General features: G+C 42.3%; 2 protein-coding genes across 3 annotated transcripts; both read left to right on the top strand.

Moving 5' to 3' along the window:
• The first annotated feature begins 801 nt into the window (after positions 1-801).
• On the top strand, positions 802-20,171 carry tmem222b (transmembrane protein 222b). 2 transcript variants are annotated; one of them, XM_071499997.1, is made up of 6 exons: positions 802-972; positions 2,321-2,405; positions 4,575-4,606; positions 4,736-4,832; positions 4,921-5,051; positions 19,946-20,171. In XM_071499997.1, exons 1-6 carry the CDS (start codon positions 851-853, stop codon positions 20,043-20,045), a joined length of 567 nt encoding a protein of 188 aa, XP_071356098.1. In that variant the 5' UTR covers positions 802-850; the 3' UTR covers positions 20,046-20,171. The 2 variants fall into 2 exon arrangements, with proteins under 2 accessions (XP_071356098.1, XP_071356099.1); XM_071499998.1 differs by lacking the exon at positions 19,946-20,171 and adding an exon at positions 6,498-7,334 and having other exon boundaries at positions 806-972.
• tpbg1b (trophoblast glycoprotein 1b) lies at positions 10,529-12,676 on the top strand. The gene is made up of 2 exons (XM_071499996.1): positions 10,529-11,033; positions 11,359-12,676. The coding sequence occupies exons 1-2, from the start codon at positions 10,780-10,782 to the stop codon at positions 12,206-12,208; spliced, it is 1,104 nt and encodes a 367-aa protein (XP_071356097.1). The 5' UTR covers positions 10,529-10,779; the 3' UTR covers positions 12,209-12,676.
• Positions 20,172-20,863: the final 692 nt, after the last annotated feature.

Here is a 20,863-nt window from a genome sequence, read left to right as displayed (position 1 = left end):
AACTTAGAAAAGAAGCAAATCCTCACTTTGAACAACCTGGAATCCATGTTTCCTGTTTTTGCCTGAAAAATGACTTAAACAGAAAAATTGTATGTTGATCAACTAATGGTTCAGTCAACTTCTTGTTTTAATGACATGATTTGACTGTTGTAAAATATGAGTAAAGAACTCTGAACACAGGATTGTTGTACATGTTTTATTTATTATGCTGTAAGCCCATGTGTACTGTCAGTTACGACAAAAACCACCCAGAGATCCCTCTGATTGGCTGAAATAGCCTAATGTTCTGTAATAGACACTAATATTTGATACTCACAATTCTGATAAATTAAATTTGTTACTTAATTTTTTTAGGTAAAGCTAAATTCTAGAAAAGCCTTGAATGCAGCTTTGCACCAAATGTTTCTTCATTTTCAAGTAGTCTTTGTCAGTCTATGAGAAACAATTGTGTTACATATCCACATCTGGCCCGCACAGACCCCGGAAGCTGCTTCTGCTGCCAAGCAACACGAGCGTGTCAAGTTAGATTGAATAAGAGAAAGAGCTTCCGGCTGTACCTTTCAAAGTAAAACATATTCAACTGCTACATCTTTCTTCGTTAGGTATAAAAAAATCCCTTGTGTATTTTCTGTTATGATTACCCCTATATGTAAATCTATATCTCTGAGTATTCACACTGTGTAGATCTCGCACCTTCGTTTTTTTTTCATTTGTTACCACAATGAATGTGTTTTGTGTTGTGTGATTTATTTTGAAGCTAACATCGCACATTTTCCGACCTTGTTCCGTGTCTGTGGCTTGACGCAGCTGCTTCAGCTGTGGGACAAATGAAGTTCATTTTCCACAGCTGATGATGGCGGATGTTGTTGAAAAAGACACCATGAGGAATTACCACATAGCATCAGAGAAAATTAACCCAGAGATCAGTCGCTATCCTTACTGTATTGTGTGGACACCTATCCCCGTGTTATCGTGAGTTACCGCCGCCGGTGTGCGGGTCGGCTTTAGAGCAGAAGCTCAGGACGGGAGAGCAAGTGACAGCTCTACTAGCTTAGCTAGCTAGCAGACGCACACTACCATCCTGTTGCTGATTTCCTTTCAATAATGTGTTGTAGTAAAACGTCCTTGCTGTTAAAAAAGAGTCCGAATCACGAACACGGATTAAGAATACTTTAAATTTCACGACTTTAATCTGAAATACAAATGTATTTCGCTGCATAACTAACAACATTTAGAAAGAATATTAACACAAAGTGAACAACAAATGACAAACGAAGCAACTCAACACAGTTTAACAGAACTTAGAGTTGTAGGCTAAGCCTTAAGTCGGCCTTAAAGAACATTATTACAGTGTTATAAAGTTTAATGTCCTCACTGTAGTAATGTCAAGATACTGTGATACCGTTTGTATCTGCTAACTCAAGTGTTTTAACACTCTTCAACCAAAACTACACGGAAGTGCCAAAGTCATACTGTCATTTTTGAGTGAGACCTTTAACCTAGAACAGTGGATCTTGTAATGTGTGTGTGTATGTGTGTGTGTGTGCTTGTATTTGCTACATAGTAAGGACCAAAAAAAGTATTTTACTAACAGAGTGAGGACATTTTGATCGGTCCTCACTTTTTGAGACACCTTCAAATCACGTGTTGAGGGTTAAGACTTGGTTTCAGAGTTATGGTTAGAATTAGGTTTAGGTTAAGGTCAGGGTCAGGGTTAGGGTTAGGCTCTCAGGTGTGATGGTTAAGGTTAGGGTAAGGGGCTAGGGAATGCATTATGTCAGTGAGTGTCCTCACAAAGATAGAAGTACAAGTATGTGTGTGTGTGTGTGTGTGTTGCTTCTGCTTTCTTTTATCTATTATCACACCAGTCCAATTTAACAACAGGAACACAGCTTTTTCCTAAATGTCCTTGTTACATAACCCGATCAAACGGAGGCCTGCACACTCATGTGTTTGTTATGTTGTAAACATGAGTATGTGAGAGCTGTTGTCACAATCTGAATGTATAAACCACCCGAGAGGATGTTTTGGTAAAAGTGCGATGAGCGTTACTGCCCCTGCTCTGCAACACATTTATGCTACACATGCATTTGAGCCTTGCCTCCAAATGCAATAAGGTTAATGAGAGCTGTATATTGAACATGTAGGCGTCTCAGACTTGCCTCCTCTGTCCTACATTGACTTGGCCAAAGATAACTTTGTGACCACAAAAATTTTTATGTGTGTTTTATCTTTTTTGTTTTTTGTTTTTATTTGTCACAGAAATGCTTGTTTTATATTATAATGTTAACTCTGAATGTTTTTTTTTTTTTTAATTCAGATGGCTGCTTCCATTCATTGGTCACATGGGAATCTGCACTTCCACAGGAATCATCCGGGACTTTGCTGGGCCTTACTTTGTCTCAGTGAGTAATGACTGTGGTTTGCACAAGTTGATTCTGAGGAAATATTGTTGCCTGTATGTGCAATTAAACCCAGTGCACAGCGGAGGCGAAACAAAGACCAATTCACACCTTCATCAATTGTAGTATATGAATGGAACCACGTGCATGTGTGCACATCTGGAGAAAAGTCCACAGATGCAGAAAGTCTGTCTGTGTCGTCAGACAATAGCTGCTGTTACATGCAATTGTTTCATTGTTTTTGAAAGTTTTGGGTCAACTGTTTATATGGGATGTGATTTAATGCAGCCTGGTGTTTACAGGCGCTGACACATATTCTAAGAACAGCTGTTTGACGTGCGTTAAAGTGATGAACACGTCGTGTAGGGAAACGTACGTCCTGATGCATTTACATCAAGATGGAGGGCATGTGCAAAAAAAACAAACAAAAAAAACCAAAAAAAAAAACAACACAGCCAGAAAGTAATCAGGATAAATTACTGATTTATCCTGATTACTGGATGGTACAGTTTTTGATTTGATCACTTTATATTTACTCTGTTTGGGCTTTTAAACCGATTATAATTATGATATAAGGCTCCATGTAAATGTATATAATGAGTATTAGCTTTTGAATATCAAACACTCACCACTTCAGCTTGAACACAGACTCTAAAAAACTTGCTCCTTAGAGAATGGCAGTTACAGTCACTTACAATAGATTCCAGTGGTAACTCTGCTTTACAGCAGAACAAGTGTTTCCAAATGTCAAAAGAAGTTTCTGGAACCACTCCCGCTGTATAAATCACTTCTTTGCTCTCTGCTTTCTTTTGCTCATTGTTTGAAACCCTTACATTTTTTGCCTAAAATGTGACACAACGCTCACTTTTGTTTGTTTGTCTCTCGCAAGCAGCGTGAGTGATAAATCGATGGGACTGAAACACTTCACAGTGGTCTGTTCCAGCTCTGGAAGGTCATCATGACAGCAGCCTTTTTATTTTTCGTCATGACAACCACAAGATAAACAGCAGAAATATGGCTTTCGTGTTACAAAGTGCACTTGTAACGCATGAATTTGATTGGGCAGTGCCACGGGCTTGCTGGATGATGTTGTGCTGTGTTGTTGCAAACTAAAGTTTCCTTGCCGGGCTCTCGAACATCCTCCCTCTGTGTCAAAGCAGTGGTCCCATTCATATGAATGATGGGGCTGCATTTTAAACAGAACACAACTGCTATCCAGGACTCTGGCCCTGGTCAGACCTGGTATTCACATCCATTTAGGGTGATCCGATCACAAGTGGACAGCTCTAAGTTCAGGTGTCAAAGCAACCTAAGATCCATTGAGGAAGCATTTGAGATCTGATCACTCAGACCACGTTCAGAGGTGGTCTGGGTCACATGTGACCACGTTCTTTTAGCAGTGTGAACGCAAACACGTCCCAGGCCAAAAAACAACAACGCAGACGTGTTTATTTGCATTTAAAGCGAGGAAGTGAGATCTGATCACAAGTGGTCAGGTGAGATGCATTTTAATGCCAGGTGTGAACTGATGGGCTTGAAGCTGACCTCTTGTGATCGGGTCACTGAAGACGCATGTTAACACCAGGTCTGAACAGGGCCTCTAAAACCAGCTCAGTATGTCTGATTTGAGGAGGGTGGACATTGTAGGTCTCTGATTTGTTGAGATGTGCTGTATAGAGCCATTTTCAGGCCAACCTGCTAATGGAAATGTTTAACCATTTAACAACTTCTCAAGTTTCTCCTTTAAATGTCCTATAAAATTTCTTCTATAAAATTATGTTTAAAGGCTTCTCCACTACAGATAGAAAAGAACCTGTTCGTCCACATAGAGGTGCTGAAATCAGCGTTTGGCCTCTTCACACAGACAGTTGATGGTGAATTCAGACAAACAGGATGTGAGGCACATTTCCTAAAGTCTTAATGCTAAACCATCTAAACTACATATTCCAGTTTCTAAAGAGTGTCAGTGCTCATGTGTTGATCACATCTTGAAGGCACAGGTTGTCTTTGAAAATTGAACTGAAAAACATTTTTACAACCAAATCATTTGCTGCTCAACTTTGGACCTGATGTTTTCATCTGGCTGCAGTTGAGACGAGGCGAGATTAAACCAAGGATCACTGGGACTGTTTTGAAATGATGGATGACATTAAACAGTTTCTCTTCTTGCAGGAAGACAACATGGCTTTTGGAAGACCAACAAAGTAAGTGAATGAAAATCTTTAGGATGCTGTGATCGTACTGTTGCACTGATTTTCCCGTGAACATATCGCTACAATCCGTCAGACCTGTTTTCATGCAGCACTACAGTTTATTATTCTCATTGACTGCAGATACTGGATGCTCGACGTTAGCAAAGTCTACGCTAGCGGCTCCAACGCCTGGGACACGGCGGTGCACGATGCCTCAGAGGAGTATAAGCACAGGATGGTAATAAGTAGATCTGTGAACATGTTCTTTATTTACTTTATAAAAATGAACAGACCAGTAAGAACTTGTATTCTTGTTTTCTCCAAAGCACAACCTCTGCTGTGACAACTGTCACTCACATGTTGCCATGGCTCTGAACCTGATGCGATATGAAAACAGTACCTCGTGGAACATGGTCAACCTCTGCCTCCTCGCTCTGATCCATGGAAAACATGTCAGGTAGGTTAGACTGATAGATGGAGGAGAAAACTGCATTAATGTTCAGACTACAGGGAGGGTGGCTGAGTGATGGTGGAAGGTTGGGTTTTTAATCATCTTTTTAGTTGTTTGTGTCACGTGTGTCTGAAAGAACAGATGTGCTTTCATTTTCATCAAAACATCTGTCTGTGCAGGCTGAGCTGTGGCTCATATGTCACTGGATTCTAACAGTGGAGCCACAAACTGAAGCATATTTTAAGCTTCAAGTTTATTTTCTCTCATTTTACGCATGTAACTACAGTGACTGTCAAAACACTGGTGGCCTACACTCAGTACTGAGCCTGAACGCACCCTGTGTAGACACAGATGGAGGAGTGAAGCTGCTGCAGCTGCTCTCACTATGCAGCCTGTGTGTAAGACATAACATGACAGCAGACTTGCCTCAACCAAAACAGAAAGAGGACTTACTTTGAATGGTTTTATTTTTTCATACACAAAATCACAGGCAAGTCTGGATGCTGCACAGTCCAGCACAGTCCAGTCCAGCACAGTCCAGTTCAGTCCAGTCTTATGACTGATATGCTGATAATAAATTGGATCTGAAATGAATCAATAGCTGATAACTATGAGAGGATGTTCTCATTAATACAGGGTGTCCAAAAATGTGTTGTAGCCTTCAGACTTTATTTGGCTCATTAGCCACATGAGGTGATCTAGTTGTGAGGAGACAAAGTAAACAAGAGTCACTAAGTAGGAGTTTCATTGTCATCCTGAGTCCAAAAATACCTGAATGTTGTCCACCTCAAAAAGCTGATTTTAGCATCAGCCCTATAAACTCCAGCTGCTCTCTTCAGTGCACTGATAAGAAACAGGGCTAAAGCTTGTGAATGAGGTTTCTCAGTGGGATCCCAGGGGCTCGAGCATGATCGAGAGAGAGGGAGAGAGAGGGAGAGAGTCCTGATTCTCCAAGTATTACCAGTATATAGGACGTTCCTCCAAAAGGCTCTTTATAGTTGCAGGAATGGACTACACATCCCACAGAGTCTCTGGAGGTTGTTGAAAAATATTTCTCAGCTATTAACTATTCACCATCATCATGCATCCACGTGGACTAAAAACCAACCAGACACTTAAGAATTAAGACTCTCGTTTAAAGACTGGACCAGGCATCTGTACAGTTTAACTCCAGGCTTTGTTTAATTTCATTTTAGTGTTGAACTTCACACAGGCACAGATTTCACCGGATGTCCTGGTGCATCATACAAATCATTTCATGTCTGATTTCCCAGCCTCTCAGCGGGGGCAAATGGGATAGTAATGTCATACTGAAACAACTGTTGCCATGGTTACAGCAAGCTCAGGGTTTTGTTGACTTGAGCACGATCAGGACGGTGGAGGAGGGGTTGTTTGTGTTTTTGTCTCCACGTCTGTACTCGCCCTCACCCTTCTCTTCCTCACCTGGTCCAGCTGTGCAGGCTTTCTGAAGACCTGGCTGCCTTTCCTGATGCTGATGGGCATCATCCTTACAGTGGCCCTGGCCCTCAACCTCCGGTGACCTGGGAGGCAGGTTGGGGACACAGTGGAACCCCCGCAAGGTCGGACATGGGGGTTTGACCTTTGAAACAGCAAACGGGCGGCGGGGGGCATCACACGGTGTCAAGCAAAAGTAACCGAGGAGATGAGGACCACTCGCCTCCGAGGGACCGTTGAACAGGAATGTCCAACACGTCTACCAACGCAGGCTTGGTTCGGGGCGGCCTGCAACTGGCATTACTCCAGCGCTGAAGCTGGAAGTGGTGACGGAAATTCATTAAAATTCAGTTATTTAGAGAGAAGTGACTGAACACCCCACCTACCCACCCACCCACCCTCCACAAATACCAGGACCATACAAACACACTTAATGGATTATAATTGTTGAAAGCAGGTTTAAGCCATGGCCACCTGCAGAGTGTAGAAAGTGTGTAGCCGTATTTCTGTACATCGATGAAAGGAAACACATCCATGCCTTGCTTTCAGATTTTTATGATCTTACTCTGTAATGGATTGGGAGTGCAATCCCATGATTCAGTGCTTCCAGGATGCCATGTTTATACCAGGGAGCACAAACATGTTAAATCAATTAGATGCCTTTCTAGGGAATTTATTGCATTTCATGCTTGATCTAATGTAGCTCTTCTACTGCAGCTGAAATATGCCAGAGCAGTTTGTATTTTTGTGCATTTTCTTACTTGTATTCAGATTAACTCTGGAGGATATCAGAAAATTTGCGTCTTCTAAAAAAAAAGAAAAAAAAAAAAGAAATATTTTCTCAGAGATACGTTCGACATGCATTACACACGTAATCACCTCATGGTACTACTTCAGTAGGTTTACGATCAATGTTTTCATACCTTTAACTACAGATCAGCTGTGCAATGATTGTAGCAACCTCAGTGAATGTGGCTGTGGAAAATACCTAGAGAAACCAACAGAACAGTAAACGCTCCTTTTGGTTTTCTACACTTGTGCCAAATGTAGGAGAATGTGAGACCAACTCAAACTGTGTCCTTCAACATGGAGCTTGTTCTTCAGTGGAACAGCTCATCAATGATTCCAAAGTTAGCGAATGAAAAGCCTGTTGATGTCAGAGTTCTGAAACCTGGTGTAATTGTTTTGTTTTTCATCACTAATTGTGAATTTATGGGAAGAAGCAAGTGCCCAGTGCCTCAAAACAACCTCGCTCACACGTCCCTTATGTGTTATATGTTCAGCTGTTTTTGATGCGTTAAAAAAAAAAAAACTTTAATTCCACACGATGGTTGGCACTTGAAATCCGTTGCCATGGCTTTCGTTGAGTAGATTCAAATCCCTTCATTGTTTGCAATCAAACAGAAAAAAGTGTCGGGCCCTCTCTTTGTCCACGGTGCTGCCAGAAGCAGCAGGTAGCCAGGATCCTCAGGTTTTTTTCACGCTCGCCAACCCCTGCTGAATATCCCCAGTTCCCCCCTCCCTCCCTCAGCGCCTGATCAGCGTCGCTCCTGCTGTTTTCCACCTCTGCAGATCAGATTCGAAGGTCACTGTGAAATGTCAGGGCTGTTTCACAAAGCTCTGACACGTAGCGGCCAACATCCTGCAATAATCCAGAGGAGATGTCATCCTGAGTGTGAGCGCCTCGACCAAGATCGGCTGTAGCAAGGGCTTGATGCTAGGAGGGCCAGCGCAGTGCCAGTTTTCTACACCGTGCTCTCCTCATTGAGCTTCTGCTGGGAGCAGATATTCGTTGGCCTCTTGTGTGTCTTTCACCCATGTTGCCTGTAAATATTTGAACACACATTACACTGTACTCCAGGTGCTCTTTACATACTTTGCAAACTTGATCGCTCTACAGATTTCTCCTTTGAATAATTTACTGTCATTTTTGTTTCTGCATATCATCTCTGCCTTGCAGTGAGTGTGCATGTGTGTGTGTGCGTGCGTGCGTGCGTGCGTGCGTGCGTGGAGAGAGAACCTGTGATTGCATGCCGGCATGTGTGTATTGCATGCATGCAAGAATATATGAGAGTCTGACAAAGACTGTTCATGTTTGACTCATACTGTGGCTTCTTGATTAATAATCAGCTGCATTTCATTGCAGCCACCTGCCTACTGATTGAGTTCTATGTTTATTACTCCATATCTTTATCTTAATCTCTTTATGCAGAGTTTGATGTGATTTGCTAGTAAATTCTCAGAAGAATAAATAATAAATTAGAGTGTAACAGGCCTGCCTAAGTTAATGTTGATTGGACGCATTGGCCTGTGCTGTGCGTAGCTCCAGATGATGTAGACGAGAGCTGCAGAGTTGTTTTCTCAAAGCATTAAAAGGAGGAAACAAAGAAAGAAACGGAGAACCTGACCTCAATTTGAAAAAGTGGAAATAGTCTGTATAAAAATGCACTGTTTTGGGAATATTTTAAAGCTATGTCACTTGTACTTAGTGTTGAGAAGTGAAAAGTCTCAAATATGTATGTTTTAAGTCTTTGGAAAATTCAAATCATTGGACTTGAGATACAAGTAAGCCGACTGGTATCCTCGCATTCAGAGTGCTGTTACTAAAAGTAGCATGTGTTTAAAAAAAAAAAAGAAATGTGGAAATATTCTCATTATGCCTAAACTACATCTGTCCAAACTTCCACTCGTAGAAAGTGAAAACGTCTTTGGTTCCCTGTGATTGAGCTACACGTCAGAAAAAACAGGAGCCAGACTGTGTCCTTGAATACGTCACTTGTTCTCCAGTGAATCAGCTCATTCATCACGTTCTCGAGCTGTGAATGAAAAGCCCTTTGAGATCACCTGATGAACATTGTCATTTCACTGCTTCTGACAGAAATATATAGGCCTATGTATATTTTAGGAAGACAGATTGATAAATAATACACCAGTCCTTTAACTGGAGTGCATGTGTGAGAATGCAATATTCACCGGGGATCATTTGAATGGGTTTCGATGTTGCCTGCTTCGGCGCCTTGTAGTATCCAAGAGCCAGGTCCAGGAATGTGGAGACCTGTGGTCCCAGCGATTCAGACCGTTGACAAAAGACAGTTGGGATGCTATTATTAGTGCCACTATCAATACTTATACCAGTCTGCAATTTTCCAAACCCTCTTTTGTGTCTCTAATCCCCCAAAATATCTTTTATGCTGCAGATCATATGGCCCATTGGGAATTTTAAGACTCCTGCAAATGACTGTGTGAACTCTGAATGTGTTTATGACTTACAGATATAATACCAATAAAGATGTCTATTATTGTAGAAATTTGTTGGAGTTTTTTTGTTTTTTTTGTTTCTCTTTCTTTTAAATTGAATTTCCGTCCTTGAATTATGATGACTGTGTTTCATCAGGCTGTCAGCAGGAGGGATGATGTTAGGATTTCAAGGCTCTCTGAGCCATGAAAGGCAAAGTCCCCTCCTCCTCTGCAAGTTTCTATAAACACACTCTGAAGTGATTCCTGTAATAATCATTATCATCTGTCAGAATAAACATTAAGGAAGGGAAAGCCGTCACATGCTTTGATACCAAGTCCCACTCAGGGGCCATTATCCTGAAGAGTATCATGGCACTCAAGAGCAGGGGGATCAAAGGTCTGCACCCCTCCCCCACCTTTACCACCTGGGTAGATGGGAATGACCTGGGACATCAGCTTCAACATGAGTAGTGAAACTACGGCAGTCATTGCATTTAGAAACCTCTAATAAAATAATACTATGGCTGATGAGACCAGGAAAACGTGGTTAATAAACTGAATTAGACTTTTTCTCACTTTTATTGTTCAAAACACTGAATTCTCGCTTGTTTTATTTCAATCTGCTCTATGCTCATAAAGCCCGGGTCTGGCTTCAGGCTCAGGTGAAGGACTGTGCATGTGTAGAGAAAATCCACAGTCTCCACTCGAGGCCGAGAGGCAGGAGAGAAGCCCCTCCCCTCCGGATCACCGGACTATAGTCGATGGTGCTTTTAACTTCATTGTTAGAGAAGGAGCGACGCCCCGCTTTGCCACGGCGAAGGATCAAGCACCCCCCTCTGATCAGCACGACCCCTGCCTCTGTTCTCATGGAAATCAGACCCTGCCTCCCGGCCACACTTTCCGCACAGATGCAAAGTTGAGGCGCATTCCCAGCCGGGACAGCGCATGATAATGACGTCTCGGAGGAGCTGATCGTTTCCATCTATCCCCCTTTTCTCTCCCGTGTGGCTGTCCGTGCTGCTCGCCTCCTCACTTCTCCAACATGCTGGATCTACTGCGCTGCACTGTGATCTGCGCGCTCCTCTGCCGCGTCCACGCGTCGTGCCCTCCGCGCTGCGAGTGCTCGGAGGCGGCTCACACCGTGAAGTGCGTCTCCAAAGACCTGCGGACTGTCCCGACCGGGATCCCCGGATACACCCGGAATCTGTTCATCACCGGGAATCAAATCAGTCGCATCGGCGCGGAGTCCTTCAAAGGTCTGGATAATGTGACCAACTTGTCCCTGAGTAATAACAGGTAAGACTCTCCTGGACACCGCTGCGCCTTTTTGTCATTACTGTGAAGCACAGCAAACATATTATGGGAAATCCAAGGATAATTATTGCTTTAAGATAATGTCTGAACAGTTTGTCTCAATGACAAGATACTATTTTTGGTCAGCAGTTAAACTTATGTCATGATTTTTGTCATATGACACTTGAAATTGGGGCTTTAGTGGGTTTAAGGTTTATTAAAACAACAGTGTTATTTCAGTTTCGATCCACAGTAATATTTAAGAAGTACTAACAGTAGTAGAAGTCTCTAAACTTTCCTGACGTCTCTTTGGTGTCTTCAAATCCAGAATCTCCGAGCTGGAATCTCACACATTTGCCGGACTCCGCAGCCTTCGCTCTCTGGATCTGAGCAACAACCAGATGGCAGTCATTCACCCCGAGGCCTTCACCGTCCCGAACCAGTCCCTGCGGGAGCTTAACCTGAGCCGAGCCCTCTACAACCACTCCTCCGTGATGGACTTGGCCACGTCTTTCCGCTGGAGCTCCCTGGGGGCCCTGCAGGGACTGGACCTGTCTGACAACAGCCTCATCTTTTTACCCTCACGCATCTTCTCCCACCTGACCAGCCTGCGACGGCTCCAGCTCTCCAACAACTCCCTGGTGGCCATCCACAACTCCACCTTCTCGGGGTTGGAGCGCCTGGAGGAGCTCGACCTCACACTCAACGCCCTCAAGACGTTGCCTGAGGAGGGCCTGCAAGAGCTGGACTCCCTGCCCGGAGCTGATCTTCTGCTGGGGGAAAACCCGTTCACGTGCACATGTGGAATTGAACCTTTCGCTCTGTGGCTCAACAGGTCACAGGGACGCATTAGAAACGCAGACGACCTCGTGTGCGCCTTCCCAGCCGGCATGAGGAACACTTCCATGCTCGCTGTGGGCACGTTGACTCTGGGGTGCCACCAGAGGGATGCAGGGGCAGACCTTGCTTTGCAGACCTCTTACGTCTTCTTGGGCATCGTCCTGGGCTTCATAGGCCTCATCTTCCTATTTGTACTTTATCTCAACCGGAAGGGGATCAAGAAGCGGATCTACGACATGAGGGACGCCTGCAGGGAGGTGTGGGAAGGCTACCACTACCGCTTCGAGATCGACTCTGACCCCAGGTTGTCACAGGTCTCCACGAGCGCTGACGTGTGACAGGACAATCACCTCTGGTGTATTTTCTTATGACTCTTTTCTAATGCATTTATCAGTAGGGAAAATGTAAAAATTGTACAGATTTATCTGTAAATATATGAATACAATAGTGTTAATAATCTTCCAGCCTTGTTGATTAAAGCATGCACTGCCCATGTATCCCCCCTGCACAACTAATATCTTGGATTTCTTTGCTCTAAGGACACAAATGTTATGAATACAGTTATTTCTAATATCCTTGCCTGCTGTTTATGTTCACACAAAAGCAACAGTAAGTGCCTAAAGTCAGCTTGGTATTGTTTACTGATCATTTTAGTGATCTGGACCGAACTCATTTTCTACTTGGCGAACTTCCATTCAGTGCTCTGTGTCAGATCTTGTCCTCATATTTAGCCTGTAAAAAAAAAAAAAAAAAAAAGTAAGGCAACAAAACGCTGCAATAAAATCCTGACACTACAAAAAAACAAATCTCTGGGAACTTAAAGCACAATCACTCATTCATCTTTGAACCATTTCAAGCCCTTTGGTCCCTTCTTCCTTCAGCCCCAGGGTGCCAGAGAGGAATTAAGCCCCCGAAAGCTTCACTAAAGCTCTCCCTTAAAATCACCACTCTGCTTTTCTCTGGCTGTTGGATTGGAAGGGGGGGTGGGGGGGAGGATGGGGGAGACAGTTCAGCACAGACCAGCGGAAATCTCCTAGCCCCCTCATCTTTTTTTTTTTTTTTTTTCATGAAACGTTGCTTTGTTTTAACTCCTTGAGTTTTTTATTGTCAAAATGATGAGAACCAGTCCTGGGCTGAGGCTGCTGAAAGCAATCTCCCTCCCTCCTTAAAGACAACAGCCGCTCCGGAGGCTCTTTGAAGGAAAGCTCTCTGACTCTCCACGTTTTTCTGTTTAGGGGATTTTTTTTTTTTTTCAATGATAAGATACAGATGATTCAGAAACACCAGCGACATTGTTTCATTCAGCAGTTTGCTCTGACCTGTTAGGTAGTGAAAAGAAACAAGAATATGTTCTCAGTCTTCTGGTTTCTCTTTACCTTTACAGTTGGGCTCTTTGTAGTGTAAATATGAAATCCAGAGATGTTTGTCACAAGACGGTCAAATCTAATGTTTTACATGCACGTTTTAAAGTGAATGAATCCCCAACAAAACATTTTCTCAAATGCCATATGTGTTGTCACTGTTTTTCTAAATGGCTACACGACAAAAGCAATTCGCTGTGGCCTTTTGATGCTACAAACAGGGGGATGGCAAGCTGCCATTCCTCCAAGTGTTTATTGCCCGAATTGTTAGCTATCTAGGTATTTGGACTGGGGGAAAGGAGCCCCAGGGATAAACTGAAACAGCCTCCCATTGTTGGAAGCCAAAGTAGTATCTTCATCCCATCAAGATGTTCCCCGAGCTCCTCTGATAGCGATCCAGAAGTGTTTGTAACACAGGAGAGCATTTTACCGCATGTGGAATGACAAAATAAAACTGTAGAAGGTCATGATCTCTGTAGACCCATTTAGTACAAATGTAATCTTGTGTGTCGTGAAAACAGCCGAGAGGAATGTAACCACGATGTTTGGACTGAACTGAAGGTATCATCCCTCCCGAGCTGCAGAACCACATTAAGCCGGGCATTTACTCGCCAAGGAGAAAACAATTGAGGATCGCCTGCTGACACAAAGGGCAGCTCGGATGGCGAGACGCCTCAAATAAGCTTTGTTCTCCGGCGTAGAAAGATGCCTTGTGATAGTCATTCTCTTTCTGTTGTCACAGACGGCCATTATGCCGCCGCGTAATAGGATTCATTCATGATGACAAAGTTGAGCGCTCTGATCCAGCCTTTGTGTAAAGTGTCATCATTCTTAATATTTGGCTGTGGGAGAAAATCCAAGGAGAAGTTTTCACTTGCTATTACACAGCATGTCACAACCGGGGCATTAAGCCGGCCACGGGTTATTGGTGTCAATTGGTGGAGCAGAAAGAAGAAAGATTACTCCCTGGATGTCATTACTTCCGTTTCCTCTCATTAAAGTGTGGATTAGGAGCTGTGCCTTTTTTTTGTCTTTTTATGAGCCTGTCTGTTTGAAAAATATATGGTCTGTTTGCTATAGGCTGTGCAAAATTGTCTCAGCAGGAATGCAATGAATCGAGAGGAACCCCACAAATGGATCCAGACGTTCTCCATTACTAACTGTGCAAAAGAGAGGCTTGTTAAAAACAGAAAAATTGCTCCAATTACTGTGTTCTTTCAGACTGTATGTTGCACATATCTGATTAAAAGATCACGTCTTTATTTCAGCTTTGCTTCCCACGTCTTTGTATTCCCACAAGCTATTTGTTACAGCGCTGAGGTTTCTTCAGGGGAAGCAGTTTTAAAAACTTTAACAGCTTCATGTTGCTGTAATTCTGTGCTGCATGTGGTTTTTGCAGAATACATATTTAAAGTATTTCTTTTCGGTTTTAATGTCTTCCTCTGGAGTATGTTCCTCTTTATTTTATATGCCTCCTGTCTCTGGGAACATCTTGGCGCCATTACATGGGTTTAATGGCCATGATAGGGAATATGCCTTAAAAGTGAACGCCACATCTGTGAGGAATTGAACACATTAAAAATGCGACCACAACAGACAGCAGCATGACGACAGAGACAAAGTGGCATCTACCCCCCCTGCACTGGCACGGTATGACATACACAGCTGTCTCTCTCGCAGCCAGGGACACATGTCATCATTTACATTTACCATCAGTAAACACACAGTCATCTGATACATTCAGATTTACATTTGGCGGCCCACTTTTAAAAACCAAACCCGGCACAGAGCAGTGAAACCAAGTCGAGCTGAGCCTCTCTTCTCTTCTTTCCCCTTCTTTTAACAATGAACGTATTTGTGAGATCAATGAATTTGTTCACGCAGCTTCCTGTATGCCGCTGATCCATCATGTCCAACCAGTCTGGTCAGCGGAGGTGGCAACTGAGCCACAGAAGTGGTTCCAGCGGGGTATTACCCATTGTTCTGCTGTTCACTTGATCAATGTGACTGTGTTTGCCAGATGATGTAAGTAAGGAGGAGTTGGTACAGCTGGCCCAGCTGCCCATTAAAGCCAACTGGCCTCCCATTTATCACTTTCATAAAGGCTAGAGCTAACAACACAGCTAAACACACATATAGCATGCAGTATGTGTAAACACACATACCTGTATCGCAGTATTTATTACCTTCGCATTGTCAGCAGGATTACACAAAAAGTACTGAACAAATTTCCATCAAACTTGGTGGAGAGATGGGTCATTGACCAGGGAAGAACTCATTCAATTTTGGTGCCAATCCGGTTAAAAGGGCAGTTGCAGGAATGTATTTATCTATGAGTGTGTGATCATAATATCTGTATCTCACAGAGATATAAGATTGTTTGGCCATGGCAGAGGTTATGTGCTGCACTGGGCAGCCATTCTACTTAAAACTGTATTCAGATACTCTGTCTGCTCTCTGACATCAGTGTCTGTCCAAAAATCAATCTGAAATTAATATGAAATTAATGTAACTATAAAATCAGTACTTGGTGTACTTATTTGGTCAAGACTGTAACCACTTAAGGGTTTTATTTATTTTGCAATAGCACCCCTTACATTGGAGTAATTTCATTCATATATTATGTGTGGGTGAACATTAAAAACTGTTCATAAAATCACTTCAGTTCCACCAGTGGCTTTCATCCAGGTTCAGCCATCGCTTAGTCCCACTGGTTATTTCAGCACTCACTTGTCTTAGTGACTGTATGTTTCTAGGTGACATGATTTGAGTCACTGGGTATCAGACAGTGCTGAGGTTACACGACTCATTGCTGTGAGCTTTGACTGTCTGGTTATTTTCCTTTGCCTCAACTGGATCCATAAAAAAGAGACTGTTATAAATAACCACTGAAAGTGGGAAATAAGTGACAATGTTAGCAAGCCAGGCTAACTTCCCTCCCCTCTCTGAGGCTACGTCCACACCCCCGGTCGCTCCCTGATTGGTGAAAGCAACATGGATAACGAATCACAAGCGTTACTGACCTTGTCACAGCTGTTGTGCAGTTAAATTCAGCTTTTTAAGGCTACAACTGCCTCCGCTGTTCCTCATCCATAGTATTTCGTGCAGAGATTGTCATTTCTTATTTGGAGCTAAAACAGTCGTCTGGATGGAGATTTTTTTCTGTTTTAAAAATGAAAATGTATTAGTTGGGATGTAACCTGAGAGGCTAGGAAGGCAGTTACCCCAGCTTGCTAGCTTCAACTTTCCAATTGAACTACAAACTTATGCATGATGGATACTCTGAAATGTTTAATGTTATGAAGGAAAACATTGTAAATCACAAACAGGCTATGTGAGCTTATTGGAAAAGGCAAATAATGTCAAATCTTAGTTAGTAGTGCATTAGAGGTGGTCAGTCTTTCTAATCTTTAAGTCAGAATCTTCAAACTAAACCAACTATACTGAATGAATCAGTGGTTTTTAGCTGTGGAGTTCCCCTCACTTATCTATTGAAAAATGGAAATATCAGCACAATAGCTAGATCATCATAGTTCATATTTCTGTACAGAAGAACTTAGAATTATTCCGTTTCAGTTCAGCCTCAATAAAACTCAGATTACAAATGGATTTCATTAGCATTCAATTGTATAATCTATCAGTCCCACTTGGGTATGTTGACCACAGAGTTTGTACAACATGTATGTGTCCACATGTCATAATGGAATACTTTATGCTCTTGAAATTTAAACAAAAACCTCTTGGTGCACAACCGCAATGGATCCCCAGGACCCGCAGAAAATGAGAAACAAATGCTCTCAACAAAGTCCTGTCTCGTATGAAAGGCCAGCTCATGTAAAACACCCCACCACAACAATGCAGCCTCCCTCTGAAGTCTTCATGACTGCGTCTCCATTGATCTCTGAATTGACTTCAACTGTAAACGGAGCAACAGCATGACTCTCCCAGGCCTTATAGCCCCTCACCCCTACAACTTCCCCTCCTCTGGGCCTCTAAGCTCTGAGTGTCCTCAGCCTTGTTGTGGGCTCTGCTGTCCTCCAGTTGGCCGTGATCAGTCTCTCTCTCGATCCATGTGGTCTGTCAGAAGTTCTGTTTTGTTGCTGTGGTTGTTTACAGGAGGACAAGCTGGGGAGTTTTCAGTTAGACAGACATGTTTCCCTCTATGTCCCATCCTGCCTCATTCTCTCAAACTCTGAATGAGACCCTAAAGCTCAGTCTTACTTGATGTGCTAAGATTTAAAGTAAAGACACATTTCTCCTCTGCTTTATATTCTTGCGAAGACCCTCAAGAGAAAACAACGTAGTTTAAAGATGAATCACTCCAATGGTGAAGATACGTAATCAAGCCCTTCAATTGATTAATCTCACCAGAGGAATAACCCCCCTATGATTCATTAAAGACCTTCTCCTCTGGTCCTCTCAGAGAAAAGGAATCAGGGCTGTGCTGCTGGTTGATTATAAATGGCCCTTTAAAAGAAAGACAAGATACTCACAACTCCTGCACTGCTTCATCATCGGATTCATGCATCATTGAGTTGGAATTGAGCAGAGACAAATACAATAGGCTGGAAACAAGAGTCATTTGGAGACACTTGGGAGGAAATCCCTCTTCAGTAGACCCACAACAGTTTATATACGATTTAATTTATTGTTGGCTATTGTTTTTTCCCACTTTTTTGTCTAGTTACAGCAGTAGGCATTTTATAAGAACATTCAAGCCTGTGTTATTGATATTTTTATCCCTCAGTGCCGATGACAGTCGGGCCCAGAGACCGTATGTGTTCAGGTTGTTGATCTGTCTGTCCCATTCTTGTGAACGTGATATAACAGTCATGCCTTAAGGGAATTTCATTTGTACTCAAGGATGAACTGATTCAATTTTGTTGCTCAAAGGTGAAAGGTGAAAGGTCACAGTGACTTCACAAAACGCAGTTTTGGCCTTGTGAACAAAGTATCTTGGGAGTTTTTTAAGGGAATCCCTTCAAATTTGGCACAAATGTCCACTGATTTTGGTGGTCAGAGGTCAAAGGTCAAGGTGACCACAGAAAACACCTTTTAGCCCTAACACAAGACTTCACACAATAATTATGGCAAAATCTCACATAAATGGTTAGTATTTTATATGACTCTTGATAAACAGGGATGTAACCTGAGATTGGTCTGAGTGATGGAGGCATACAACTGCGAGGCAGCAATTTGTTATATGAGCAATGGCTCAAATGTTTGTAATGTTAAAACTGTTGCTCATAGTGAGAAAGCCTGAGAAGGAACTCTATGGTTCTTCTTAGTTCTATGCAGCATTTTAACATCTTTCAGCAGATTGTTTTGATTTGCTGGTACACACATTTATTCTTTTGGTGCAGTCACTGCTCTCATCTGGTCACAGCAGGCATCTGTTTTCAGCAAAAAGCTCTGATAATCTCACATTACGCTACTTGCCCAGCACCAAATGGCAGACAGATAGTTAGGGAGTAGCTTTTGAATGTAGTGCAGCAGAGCCAGATAAAGAGCCAGATATTTCTCTCAGGAGATGGTGGAGAACAAAACATAGCTAAAAGGATAGTCAGTATTGGAGTTACACATGTCAGCTCTTCAGAAACATGATTACAAATAAATACTAATGTTGCTTCATGTCCACTGGATGTGTAAACTGGCAATAGTTAGCTATGAAGGTTAAGGCATTTGAGGTTGCTGTGGAGTTCTGCCCCCAAGGGGCCAGTAGTTTCACAACAACTTTGTGTTATATATTAAGTTTTCATTTCTGTGAGCAATAACTCTTTCCTCATTGACGTCAAAGTCAAAGAAAAATAAAGTTGATCAGATTCTTAAAGGAGCTATTTGTAAGTTTTGTAATTGCTACATAACCAGCGTTAGCTTTAACAGCTGTTTATTTACCAGCCCGGAAGAAACATTGAGAGACCAACAGCTGTCTCCAGAGGTGGAAAGCAACAGCAGTGTTAACTCTTGACTCTATCATGCCTTTTCTTCTACTGAAGTTAGCATGCTAACCAGCTTGCCCCGGCCCATCTTGTCACTTTCAAATAGTGACTCACTGTAGCCTCCAATCTGCCCTGAAGAGGGAGCACAGCTCAGAGGAGGTATTATAATTATTATAGGTATTATAATCTCAGTCACCACCACCCAATCCTGGCAAGGAACACATTCAGCAGCAGAAAAAAAGCCCCTTTAAACAGGCCGCCAGGTTAGCCAAAGGTATTTAGAAAAGATGGTTGTGGCGATTTAACTTTTTACAGACCAACTTCCTGGTTCAACTTTGACTGGCTATACTTGTTTCAACAGTTTTTTGTGCAGCGAGGGATTATTATTTACATCAAGTTGCACTCATATTCAGTTTTACCGCCAGATAAAGTAGTAGTAGATAATGTGGCTACACTCCTGCTTTGTTGTAGTGATGCTGCTGTGCTCCCAGATCTCAGCAATTACCTATTAGTGAAAACATTGTTATATAATTTAATACACTTTATTGCAAAGTTACAATAAACTGGAATTGCCCTTTAACTTCAGCTCCGGAACAATGTCGAAAGTTAACAGAAGTGGAAGGAGCGCAACCTCTCTGACGATGATGGTGATGAATCCTTGAGCTGCTCGTGGAATGTGTTGAGTGTGAACTCTCCATAGGTAGTTTGACCTCTTGCCTTCCTGATGGGAGGAGACTTAAGCTCATTATTATTACCTTCATTATTTCAAATGCAGGACCAGATGCCGGAGCAGGAGGGGGCCCAGTGCACCCAACAGGGATCAGAGGCACCTGATTGGTCAGGAGGAGAAGCACGGTTCAGAGGCCAAAGGGTAGATTCTTCCAGAGAGGAGACACCATCTGCTGACTGTCGGTCTCTGACTTTACATCATCTTGTTACATTAAGGGCTTTGAGGAGATGATGCTGCTCATGTTGGACAAGGACATTTTGTTACAGCAGTGCATGATAAAAAATAATAATAATAAAAACTTTCTGTCTCCGTAAAATCAGTATTAGATCTCAATTATAATGTAGGTCCTCCCAACAAAATCATACAATACCAGTATTGCAGAAAACCTGCAATATTATTGTAGATAAAGTGTTTTTCATTTCAAGTCTCAAGATACACCTGTCCTGCTGCCACAAATACTCACTAGAGCACCAAATGTGTATTGATCCACACCTGAAAAAAAACAAAAGCACAGCAGGTAATGTTTGCTGCTATAGGAAATGTGTCTCACCAGATTTTGAAATATAAAGGCCTGTGAATGTCTAGCACTGATTTTTTTGCATTGAATTTATATATCAGAAGTTTTTTTGACTCTGAATTCAACTCTTGAAATTTTCAATAACTCAAGTCACAGTTATTTTTTCAGTGTTCACAAATTCAAAATGAAAAATTCAGGTTTCAATAATTTTGAATCATACATATTCAAGTTGCTCAAATCAGATCCCAAAATTCAGATTCAACACCAGGGATACCAAGGAAAAGAAGTCAGTTGTGTCTCAAACTGAACCAACATCCAGATCCAGCCAATCAAGTTACACTCTGTTGGTCATGTGACAGATGCTGAATTGATATTGAATTTCTCTTTCTGAATTTATGAACATAGACAAATAACAGTGAAATTAGTTATTGAAATTTTCTAGAGTT

The sequence above is a fragment of the Trachinotus anak genome, unplaced genomic scaffold (assembly GCF_046630095.1).
Source record: "Trachinotus anak isolate AG129_WGS33_773 ecotype Australia unplaced genomic scaffold, CSIRO_AGI_Tana_v1 ptg000016l, whole genome shotgun sequence".
Classification (NCBI taxonomy): Eukaryota; Metazoa; Chordata; class Actinopteri; order Carangiformes; family Carangidae; genus Trachinotus; species Trachinotus anak.
This window is presented reverse-complemented; position numbering and strand designations above follow the sequence as displayed.

What these genes read in the sequence shown, in the direction of transcription:
- tmem222b (XM_071499997.1), top strand. Translation starts at nt 851, where the DNA reads ATGATGGCGGATGTTGTTGAAAAAGACACCATGAGGAATTACCACATA. An exon ending in AGGAGTATAAGCACAGGATG is followed by an intron (nt 4,833 to 4,920) that starts GTAATAAGTAGA and finishes TTTTCTCCAAAG; the next exon opens with CACAACCTCTGCTGTGACAA. An exon ending in ATCCATGGAAAACATGTCAG is followed by an intron (nt 5,052 to 19,945) that starts GTAGGTTAGACT and finishes TTTCAAATGCAG; the next exon opens with GACCAGATGCCGGAGCAGGA.
- tpbg1b (XM_071499996.1), top strand. Translation starts at nt 10,780, where the DNA reads ATGCTGGATCTACTGCGCTGCACTGTGATCTGCGCGCTCCTCTGCCGC. An exon ending in TTGTCCCTGAGTAATAACAG is followed by an intron (nt 11,034 to 11,358) that starts GTAAGACTCTCC and finishes CTTCAAATCCAG; the next exon opens with AATCTCCGAGCTGGAATCTC.